The sequence below is a fragment of the Coregonus lavaretus genome, assembly GCF_964263955.1.
Source record: "Coregonus lavaretus genome assembly, chromosome: 3".
Classification (NCBI taxonomy): Eukaryota; Metazoa; Chordata; class Actinopteri; order Salmoniformes; family Salmonidae; genus Coregonus; species Coregonus lavaretus.
Window position 1 is genome coordinate 73252519 of NC_139990.1, and position 12015 is coordinate 73264533.

The 12015-nt window shown below is 41.6% G+C and overlaps 1 protein-coding gene across 2 annotated transcripts; it reads right to left on the reverse strand.

Annotated features, from left to right (window-relative positions):
- Positions 1-412: 412 nt before the first annotated feature.
- LOC311119758 (WD repeat-containing protein 26-like) lies at positions 413-8935 on the reverse strand. Of its 2 annotated transcripts, none has more exons than XM_084157781.1 (14): positions 8270-8935; positions 7291-7390; positions 7049-7105; positions 5965-6101; positions 5489-5586; positions 5036-5192; positions 4461-4599; positions 4151-4291; positions 3785-3904; positions 3528-3673; positions 3332-3410; positions 3102-3231; positions 2603-2797; positions 413-1837 (listed from the first exon to the last, which is right to left on the reverse strand). In XM_084157781.1, exons 1-14 carry the CDS (start codon positions 8554-8556, stop codon positions 1764-1766), a joined length of 1860 nt encoding a protein of 619 aa, XP_084013907.1. In that variant the 5' UTR covers positions 8557-8935; the 3' UTR covers positions 413-1763. The 2 variants fall into 2 exon arrangements, with proteins under 2 accessions (XP_084013907.1, XP_084013908.1); XM_084157782.1 differs by having other exon boundaries at positions 413-1847.
- Between the last annotated feature and the right edge of the window lie 3080 nt (positions 8936-12015).

Consider the following 12015-nt stretch of genomic DNA (forward strand, 5'->3'; position numbering starts at 1 on the left):
AGATCTTCAACCAGAACCTAATATTAGATAAAGGGAACATGAGTTTACAAAAAAAAGGATACTTATTTTATTTATTTAATTAACAAAGTTATGCAACACCCAATTACCCTGTGTGAAAAAGTAATTGCCCCCTTACACTCCATAACTGGTTGTGCCACCTTTAGCTGCAATGACTGCAACCAAATGCTTCCTGTAGATGTTGATCAGTCTCTCACATCGCTGTGGAGGAATTCTTGCCCACTCTTGCATGCCAAACTGCTTTATCTCAGGGACATTTTTGGGTTTTCAAGCATTAAACTGCTCATGTCAAGTCCTGCCACAACATCTCAATTGAGATAAGGTCTGGACTTTGACTAAGCTATTCCAAAATGTCAAATGTGTTACTTTTTAACCATTTGCATGTAGACTTGATTGTGTGTTTTAGATCATTGTCTTGCCGCATGACCCAGCTGCGCTTCAGCTCACAGACCGATGGCCTGATATTCTGTGTTTGGTTTTCACCAGACATCATGAGACCCATCTCGCCCAGAAAGTTGACTCACGTTTGCCAGAAAGCACCTGGAAGATCATCAAGACTCTTGGAAGAATGTTCTATGGACAGATGATTCAAAAGTATAACTTTTTGGATGACATGGATCCCATTATGACTGGCGAAAACCAAACACAGCATTCCACAGTAAGAACCTCGTACCAATGGTCAAGCACAGTGGTGGTAGTGTGATGATTTGGGGATGCTTTGCTGCCTCAGGACCTGGACGACTTGCCTTAATAGAACAAACCATGAATTCTGCTCTGTATAAGATAATTCTACAGGAGAATGTCGGACCATCCATCTGTGAGCTGGAGCTGAAGCGCAGCTGGGTCATGCAGCAAGACAATTATCCAAAACACACAATCGAGTCCACATGAAAATGGCTAAAAAGCAACACATTTGAAGTTTTGGAACGGCCAAGTCAAAGTCCAGACCTAATCCCAATTGAGATGTTGTGGCAGGACTTGAAACAAGCAGTTCATGCTTGAAAACCCACAAATGTTGCTGAGTTAAAGCAGTTCTGCATGGGAGAGTGTGCAGCAAGACAAAATTCCTCCACAGCGACGTGAGAGACTGATCAACAACTACAGGAAGCGTTTGGTTAAAGTCATTGCAGCTAAAGGTGGCACAAGCAGTTATTGAGTGTAAGGGGTCAATTCCTTTTTCACACAGGGGCATTGGGTGTTGCGTAACTTTGTTTATGAAATAAGTATGTAATTGTTATGTTATTTGTTCACTCAGGTTCCCTTTATCTAACATTAGGTTTTGGTTGAAGATCTGATAACATTCAGTATCAAAAATATGCCAAAGTAGAGAAAATTAGAAAGGGGGCAAATAGTTTTTCACAGCACTGTATATACCCTTACCTCTCTCCACCACTACAGCCCTCTCTATACAAATGCCACATCATGACAATAAATAATATTATCAATAATAAACTCTGGACGAGGCAGGTGAAAGGTGGCAGTCCTGGGGTTAGCTCCGAGAAAAAAAGAGGATGGGGCTTGGCTGAACACAGGAGGTGCAACAGACATCAGACACTGTGAGCCACACAGGTAAGAGGTGGTGGGAGGTCACAGTCAAGATGGCTGCTGGGTAATCGGTTCATTTAAGTGATTTGTCTGACATCTCCGTGTGTGTGAGACGTTATCCCCTGCCGCCGGAGCACAGCCCCAGAGCCAAACCTCCAGAAAGCAGCTGTCCAAACGCAATAGTTTCTCTGCTTCATTCGTTAGAGTCTAGTGTTATTCTCCTGGATTCCAGAAGTAGTGTCTTCTGCTCCATCGTCACCATTAGCTGTCCATGCTACAACATTCTTTCAGGGAGAGAGAGAGAAACAGAAACAGAAGAGCATTTTCATTTATATAGTTTTTATTTACAGCTTTTTATTTTGTTGTTACATATAGTCTACGCACATTTTACATACATGGCCCTTTTCTTCTTCTTTTTTTTTTACAGTAGTTACATAGCAAGAATAAAATAATTTGATATTTTTATATACATTACATCTAGATAGATAGTACTTATACATTATCCATTGTGTTTTCAGTCATATCTATTATAGAACATGAGCTTTTAAACCCACCCCTCAGCTACTCTCAGTCCATCCCACCTATCTCCGTAAACCACCCTCTTATGATTTCAATGTGCCATTTATTTTTCAACTGTGCTGTTTCACATACATTCTGAACCTGTCTAATCCTATAGGACCTACAGATTGTAAGTTAAATATACATATTTTTTACTAAAAGTATAATTATATTGTTGATTGATTGACTATGGCTTTTCCAAATCTTCCAACACTGCTATTTGTAGGGTTAATTTTAGAAGAGCATTTTCATTTGCATTTATATGACCTTTTCTTCTTGGTCCGCTCCTACACAATAGACTTTTACAAAAATTCAAATAGTTCTACAAATTGTCTTTCACACCCCATTTTGTCTCATAATTACAGTGTAGAGGCCATGGTAATAATAGACACTGAACCTAAAAACATATGACAGATATGAAGAGGGCTCGTTATCTATGCCACTAGTTAAAGTATGATGACCAGTAAAAACAAATCCGTACCGTTTAGCCCCTCAGTGTCCTGGACATCGAGGAAAGGGGCGGGCCCCCAGATTCGGACGGTGCCGTCATCTGAGGCGCTGGCCAAAAGACCGGGCACTACAGGGTTCCAGCTCACACAGTTTACTGTACGTGTGTGACCTGTCAACTCTGCGATGGGCAGCTCACTGCGTCTGTGCCAGATGTACACTTTGTGATCTGTAGATGGAGGACACAGAGTATAAACCAGACCACGTGAGTGTTACACATTCTCCTCTACCTTTTCCTGGGTCTTGTTCATTAGGCACCAAAAGGAAGAAAACAAACAAACAGGGAGGGACTACCTGGCCTTCCAATAAGAAACTTTAATTTTCCTTTTCCTTTGCGTGCACTAATGAACACGACACTGATGTGTGAGTAAGTTAGAGTGGTTATACTGCCAGGTTTACAAATAATACCGAAAGTAATGTCAAAGCATAATTTGGACTCAGATGAGATCGACTAGCAGGGGACGTGGCCTTACCCTCACTCCCACTGGCGATGAAGTCTTCGTTGTGTCCTCCAAAGCAGGAGTGGATGGTGTAGAAGCCCTGTGTCACGCCCTGATACTTCCTCACCAGCACCCGGTCATGTAGGTCCCACAGGTGCACACCCTACAGACAGACAGGGAATATTGACCAGTGCACTCTCAGACAGCTCGACATATTCCTACCCAAAAACACCCCACCTCCAAAGAAAAGCCAAACCACTCACCTGAGTAGCCACATTCAGCAGCGCTAACCTCCCGTTCTTTGAAACTGTGAAAGACATGATTGGATGGTCCTCCTGGACTCTGTGGAAGTGCAGCACAAACACAAAATTAAAAATGACAGAACTTGCATAAGCACAGGATGGCCCTTGAGCATATAGACACGATGATTAGATATGACGTTGGATGGGACTAACTCACATGTTTCTGTCCGTAAGGTCCTCAAAGTTGTAACCACGGATACGCTGGTGTGTGTCTGATGCCAGTACGGTCCGAGCGTCACCCAGGCACCACAGGCACTGAACCCTTACTCCTTCCCACGAGTCCAGCAGGTTACCATCCAGATCCTGGGGATAAGGTTATATCAATCAACCAACCTCAATGCACTGATTAGTCCAACACACACAATAGCTCAATCTGCCCTTATGACAGGTCACACCCAGAAGGAAGACACTCACACACTGGTAGAACTGGCCCCTCTGGCCTCCGGTGACAAAGCGCTTGCCATCTGGATTCCAGGCCACACTAGTCAGGCTGTCCTCGTGTGATTGGCTCATCTTTGTCCGCAACTCACCCGTCTGGCCAATGACAAGAGACATGGGTGAGTGAGCAGGGAGGAGTAAAAAAAAAAAAAACTTTTACCTTTTTTTAATGACTAGTAATAACATGACAATAACAACTACCCTTTTCATCCTGGTGACAGTAAGATGTGGAAGTCATCTCTAATTTACCCGCAACACAATCATTGAGGAATAGAACTTTGTAGAGGACTTTTGATCTTTCCAACAACAAGCTTTCTGGATAAAAGGTCAATCCAACGTTACCTGTACGTTCCACAGCCACAGCTCTGAGCAGTCATCGGGGCCACAGGCAATCAAGTAGGTGTCATCAGGGCTCCAGGCCAGGTTTGAGACACCGTAAGCGTGGCCCTCTAGAGTCTTCATCAGCTTCAACTGGTGACTCTCCTGTCAATCAGCAGCACAGTTATCACCTCAACTAATCATTCCCCCCAAAGTTCACATCTTCCTGCCTCCGCCACTCCATTGAAACGCCCCGCTCTTATGCTCTGTCTACTAAAACCTGACACACTTATCAGCATGATCATGGTTCATCTGTAATGAGGAAGGTTCCTACTGTGTTGACATGCCACACGATGACTGTGGTGTCTTTGGATCCCGTGGCCAGTTTGGTGCCGTCATTGGAGAACTTGCAGAACCACACTTCATTGCAGTGTTCGGTGAGGATCTGCTGGGTGTAGCAAGGGAACTGTTTTCTGTAGATAACAACACTCAGACGTCAGGGAGGGAGGACATAGAGGAGAGAATAAGGTTTTGTGATATCAGGAATAGAACCTTATCACCCTGAACGTTCTACCCAGCTAGTGTGGGCAGCTAATAATTAAAAAAAAAAAACAGGGTAGACAATGACAATGCGCTAAGGTTTTTGCATTGGTTTAAATGAAGCACTTCACTTCCTACCCAGTTAGAACATGTGAACGTCAGAAAACTAACGTTAGTCAATGCCGCGTGAATACATACAATCTTGTGACATAACCACCACAATAGAAGCAAAACAAACTATTACTGGGAAGTAAGACCATTACAACTACAGCTGAGGTCCAAGGCAAGGCAATTTTGAGGGCCAAATTAAGGGAATGAACACAGAAAGGACAGACAAATACAGACAAAGTATAAAGTGAAGAGCCTTACCGGCTGCAGGCGTGATCCAGGAGGAGGGACACAGAGTCCAGGCCACTGTCCAGTTTGGTGTTGTGGTAGAGGCAGCGCTCTCTCTGCAGCTCCACAGCCTGCCTCAGCAGGGTCTGCAGCCGGCGCGGAGGCAGCATCACAGCGGGAGGCAGGTACGCTGCAGACAGGAGAGAGTGAGGCACAGTGTGATAAGATAGGAATGAGGGGAACAAAGAGAGAGGGAGAGAGAGAAATTGTTTCAAATACATTCTTAAAATGTCACTCGGAAAAGAAGAGCAACAAAATATCTGTGTTTAAAGACCATCAATTCTGTTTCTAACCTGGAGAGCAATTCATTTGATTAAAAAGGTGCACTCATCTTTTTAAAAAACGGGGGTAAGGCTGAATGTGAGGATGTGGTATGTGTGTGAGATGTGTATGTGTGTGTGTGTGTACGTGTAGGATGGCACTCACTCTGTAACTTGTCCAGGAGTTTAGTGCGGGAGGCAGTGCCTTTTCCCTCCCACTCTGCCTTTGCTCTCAGATCCTCTGCATGGCTGCACATCAGGTACCTTGGAAAGAGATGACATCAGCATTAGGCTGCCCTGCAGTACTCACCCCCAGCACTGCGGAGACAGTCAGACAGGGAACCCCATTATTCTAGCTCACTCAAAATCAGCTAAAATTCAAAGAGGTGCAAAAAATGTGTCATTAACAAATCCATACCAGTGACCATACTGAACGAGGATTGGCCATACTCCAACACAAACACTCCTCACTGATGGAATGGTTAGTTGTCACACATTGCAATGGACATGGATCAAGTTTTTAAAAGGCACTACAAGTGACAGCGGTTTCAATTTCAAAAGAGGCTTAGCTATATCTCTGTGATCTAGGCCATTTCTTTAGGGTGTGATAGGGCATTATGACTGTTGATCGGAGGTAGCTACCCGCTCAGGATGTGGATGCGCTCTGTGTTGTACTTGAGGGGAGTGAGCTCAGCTCTCAGGACCTGCAGCGCCTCCAGGACCTTGGCATCCTCCAGATACTCCAGGTATTTCTGCTGCAGGAGCAGGAACTTCATCCGCTATGGAGGAGAAAATAAGACAGAAGGGAGGCGAGGAAATATACAAATATGAGTGCATTACGAGTTAAGCACATGCATCTTAAAACATATCAAAATGGTTGTCTGAGGTAAATGTAGCCTACACATACTACTCTTTTACTCTGACAAGCAATAGTTGTCAATGTCTTGTCCGCATTCTACTGTAGCTAGTGCTGTGCGATTAACCGAAATCTCGGTTATTTTTCGCTTTTTAAACAACTAATTGACCATGTCAGTTCACTTATTTGAATTCCATTTTATTCCGTTTTTTTCTGTGCGCACAATGCACAGTTTCTCTTGAGATAAATCAGATCAAGCCCGAACTGTGCGATGTAGTAGGGAGTTGTAGTTTCCAACAGGCCAATATTCTACATAGGTTTGTGCAGAAAACATGGTAATTAACTACAATGACCATAATAAATTGCGCGCCTTCTTGTCCGGTCTGAGACGGAGAGAAGAGACAGAAGAACGCGCGATCAAGAGGGATAGAGAGCAGTTGCTTCGTGAGGTATCGCTACCTGAAAATACATCATCTAAGATTGATAGTTGGTATTCAGCAGTCATAAAAGTATGCCTTATTTACTTTGAAGAACTACTAAAATAGGGATTTTGTCAGACAGCAGAGGCAGCAGCTCTATAGAGATGAGATGATGACATGGAATTAAATAATGTAAAACAAATGTAACATACACAACAACTGAAATATTGTAAAGCAATGTGAATAAATGATGGTTAATAAGTGATAAGCAGTAATGGGCAGTCACTACCATCATGGGACTTTTATTAATTGTTTTATTCTGTGTAGTTACAGCATTCAACCCACATAATGCTTAGTGCATTTAATGTTAAAAACAATAATCAGTGATTTTCTTTTTTTTTTTTATAATCAAACCGAAACCGACCACTAACTGTAGCACTGTTGGACTTACCACAATAGAACTTGGAGAATGCATCAACGCTTTCAGCTCATTCAGGTCACTTTCAGCCTATATTCAAACAAAAAAAATAGACACTGGTTATTTTCTATTTTCAAACTACTGTACATTTAAACTTAATAAGTGAAATGTTTGTTTAAAAAGTTTGAGAGAAATTAATAAAATAAGTCAACAAGTAGAATAGATGTGTTGTGTACCTCTAAAGCTTAGATTACAAATAAAAACGATTTCATCACCTTGTCCCACTCTCCTTCCATCACATGGTTGCGGAACTTTGTGGCAGAGGGATGCTCCAGTCTGCAGCCAGACTCCTGCATCAACAGGTCCACTGTCTGACTGTAGATGAGAGGGGGAGGGTGAGCACTTGCAAAGGAGAAATACAAAGTATTTGCAAAAGGAGAGTCAAATAGCATTACTTTATGTACAGGTATTCAAAAATAACATATTTGTTACATTTCTTATTTTGTCAGAGCCCAGACCAGGTTATAAAGAATTAATTTGAATCATGTTTTTCTAACTTATTACTTGGTCAAGTACAATATCACAATGCCTGATAGGGTGATCATTGTATCTTTATCAATGACTTGCCGAAGTCATAAACAATTTGACTTGTGCTGTATCAAATCTGTAGACATATCTTTGTCAAAGTTGGAGGCAAATGTGGTGACTGTTCGATTTTCAAAATTCTTAATGAAAACAGATCGATTTCACGTGACCTTGTGGCTTGATTCACATGCAAATACTATCAAGTAACCAAACATTCTCAAAGCATTCTGGACTAGATTTTCCAGTTTCCATGGTATTGGAAATTCCCAAGAGTAATGTCATTATAAGCATCTTTTGAATTACACTTAAAAAATAATAAATAAATATATATATATATAAAAGTTTGCGTATGGCTGATGGTTAGGGAAGTGTTGTGTCTTTAGGCTACTTAACAAGAAACATGCAGTCCCATTTCTGGACCCCAAAGTAACAGTTAGCTAGCTTCCTACCAAGACTAGCTAAATTGTGCAATAATGGGCCATCTTTCTCCCTTCATCAATTTTCTAAAGGACCCATGCTGTATTCAATTTTCCCTCTACAAAACTCCTCTGTTTATCTCACCGAACTAGTCGCTGTCAACATGATGACTTGCTTTATTCGCGGTTATTATGAAGTACATGATTTAGCATCAGCTGACAGCTAGCTAGGAAGCTAACGTTAGCTACTTACTTAAGCCCTAAATCGTGTAAATGTTGCCCTATAAGTCTAATGACATCTTCCTCTGACTGAGAAAGACGTGTCTTCCTTTTCACGGAGTTGGCATCCGAAGACACGGTGTTGTTGGATGCCGCTGGGGCTGTGATACCGTTGTTGTTACTGACAGAGTTCCCATTGTTTGTTGTGGATAGTCCGTTAGTGTGAGCTCCCCCCGCGGAGGACGACTCTCCGTTTTGCGCACTGTTGTTTAGGCAGGACAGCTCCGAATCTTGACCCTGTCCTGCCCCGTTGGCCTGCATGTTATTAATGTTGATGTGGGCTACACTGTGCGGATTTAATCGAATGACAGGAGCAACGGGTGAATTCGGAAAAGTTAAAAGCCCCACAATAACTGCAGACAGGGCCGCTGACCCAATTGCAGCCCCGAGTTCCCCTGCTCCCTCCGCCACCGAAGCTCGGTATTTCTTCCTCGGTGGCGGCGAAGCTCCGCCGGTTTCCGAGTCGGAGGAAGCGGAGGCCAGAGTTAATTCGCAAAGAGCGTTGGTGACAGAATGATGTCAAGTAGGGGCTAGCAAAGGTGTCAGAGACGAAACAATAACTCGTTTTTATCGCTGAGCTTCTCCTGTTATTGTTGCTCTCCAGACAGCTGCAGACCCATTATGGATATTGAGACGCAGTGACATCACCGGAAATTCCGACAATACCTTGTGTCCGGGTAGTCCATAGGTGGCGCCCTTGAAGTTCATACTGAACTTTGTTTGTTTCACAAGTTAATACACCTTCTTATATTTATTTGTTTTATATTTTAATTAATTAATTATCCCTAGGGAAAATGATACAAGTTGTTTACGATAAAAGGGTAAATCTGCAGTTCTAACAATAACAGTGATCGTCCCGCTGCTGTATGTAACCACTGTAACCACAATCAAATGCATAGACAAGAGCTATGGATGCAAGGATTGACCATCCGCGACGTCAAAGTTACAGAATGAACCAAGTTGAGGCTATACAGTTTTTGTTTCAAATTACATTGTTTACAAACATTGGAGTTCTGATGGGGTACGACAGTTAAACTAAGCTCATGAGACAATATGTTATATTCTTCAAGAATCAATGAGTATATATATCTTTAATTTAAAGGCTAAAAATGGAAGTTGCAATTGCAGATTTACCCTTTACATTTTTTTCAAGTTACATCAAAAAGGGGATCTCTACTCAGCGAGCAAAATTGGTTGAAACGTATTTTCAACGTCTTGTGCTCATAAGGTTCTGCAACTAATGCATGAAATGGATCAATGTCACACTATCAACATATGCGACAACTTTATGTTTTTCCAATGAGGACACAACAGACTTACTCAAAACACACTAAATAAAGAAAGTATTAGGGACCATGGTTTAATTACTTTTTTAAATCAATACACTTGAAAATGACAAATAATTTAAATGAAATACATTAAAGATAAATTAAACTCAAACACAGATAGTTTACAGACCATTCAAATTGCCATTTTATTCCCAAGCCTGAGGTTCTTTAAAATACAAAATCGAGAAACAGCAAAGACCTGCATTTCGGCCACATGTACAGGGACCAAAGCCATTCCTTCAACATTGGCACTTTTACATTGGTTTAAAAAAGGAAATCTGTCCCTGACATCTGCAATAAATTAATTTCATGAACAGTAAACTGTATGTACAACTTATAGACTCATTAGTCCTGCATCCCTTCACTTTAAATAGAATCTCAGCATGAATGAAACTTAGTTATAAAAATATTAATTAAAGGGCCAGGAATGTTTTAATTTGTGTAAGGGGCAAGCGAGGACAGAGGGTTGTAGAAGAATAAACTATTGCACTTTCATCCAACTTCGGAGAAAAGACACTGATGGGGATACAATATGAGCAAAATAAACTCACCCGCACCTGCAATACTGTCCACAAATCCACCTTACATACACACAAACGAACATACAGTGCTATGAAAAAGTATTTGCCCCCTTTCTAATTCTCTACTTTTGCATATTTTTGATAATGAATGTTATCAGATCTGATTTGTGGTCCTCTGTAGCTCAGCTGGTAGAGCACGGCGCTTGTAACGCCAAGGTAGTGGGTTCGATCCCCGGGACCACCCATACACAAAAATGTATGCACGCACGACTGTAAGTCGCTTTGGATAAAAGCGTCTGCTAAATGGCATATTTATTTATTTTATTCAACCAAAACTTAATATTAGATAAAGGGAACCTGAGTGAACAAATAACACAACAATTACATACTTATTTCATAAACAAAGTTTTGCAACACCCAATGCCCCCGTGTGAAAAAGTAATTGCCCCCTTACACTCAATAACTGCGTGTGCCACCTTTAGCTGCAATGACTCCAACCAAACGCTTTCTGTAGTTACTGATCAGTCTCTCACGTTGACTAGGCAATTCCAAAAATTCAAATTTGTTGCTTTTTAGCCATTTTCATGTAGACTTGATTGTGTGTTTTGGATTATTGTCTTGCTGCATGACCCAGCTGCGCTTCAGCTTCAGCTCACAGACAGACAATTCTACAGGAGAATGTCAGGCTGATACAGCAAGCATTTTGCTACACCCACAATAACATCTGCTAAATATGGTTCCTTCTATTAAGAACAAGTTTTCCAGGTCCTGAGGCAGCAAAGCATCACACTACCACCACCATGCTTGACTGTTGGTATAAGGTTCTTACCGTGGAATGCAGTGTTTGGTTTTTCGCCAGGCATAATGGGACCCATGTCGTCCAAAAAGTTATACTATCTGTCCATATCACATTCTTCCAAGAGCCTTGATGATCATCCAGGTTCTTCCAGGTGGTTTTTGGCTAATTTGATTCAACTTTAATCCAAAACACACAATCAAGTCTACATGAAAATGGCTAAAAAGCAACACATTTGAAGTTTTGGAATGGCCTAGTCAAAGTCCAGACCTAATCCCAATTGAGATGTTGTGGCAGGACTTGAAACAAGCAAATGTCGCTGAGTTAAAGCAGTTCTGCATGCAAGAGTGGGCCAAAAATCTTCCACAGCGATGTGAGAGACTGATCAACAACAAGAGGAAGCATTTGGTTGCAGTCATTGCAGCTAAAGGTGGCACAACCAGTTATTGAGTGTAAGGGGGCAATTACTTTTTCACACAGGGGAATAGGGTGTTGCATAACTTTGTTAATTAAATAAATAAAGTCGTTTTTTTTGTTGTTGTTAGTTGTAAACTCAGGTTCCCTTTATCTAATATTAGGTTTTGGTTGAAGATCTGATAACATTCAGTATCAAAAACATGTAAAAATAGAGAAAATCAGAAAGGGGGCAAATAATTTCAGGGCACTGCCTTTCTACCCACCAGAATACCCATATGGCCACAGGTGTCAGCTACTCACAAAGACCTGGTGACCACAAACTCTAAAATACCATGAATCACTCTTGCTTGACAACATGCATACACCCACACCTGCAACGCCTCCAAAAACCACAAAAACATTCAACCTGTCTCCAATTTTACACCTGAGCACTCACACCTGGGTTCTGTACCCATCATAGCGCTTGATGGTTTTTGCGACTGCACTTGAAGAACCCACACCCACACTTAACCTTCAAACACACTCCCATCTTATCTCAGGTCATCTTAATCTCCAAGCAGTTTGGAGATACGGTAACAAACACAATGAAATCCATTATTTTCCAAATATAAAGTATTTTGTAAAAGGGGGAAAGTATTCCAAATTAGGCATTTAGTCC

Bases quoted from the DNA above. Each gene is read 5' to 3' on its own strand.
- LOC311119758 (XM_084157781.1), bottom strand. From the start codon at position 8,556: ATGCAGGCCAACGGGGCAGGACAGGGTCAAGATTCGGAGCTGTCCTGC. The intron at 7,106-7,290 runs GTGATGAAATCG...GTTTGAATATAG, and splicing joins TGGAAGGAGAGTGGGACAAG to GCTGAAAGTGACCTGAATGA. The intron at 4,600-5,035 runs GTAAGGCTCTTC...TGTTATCTACAG, and splicing joins CTGGATCACGCCTGCAGCCG to AAAACAGTTCCCTTGCTACA.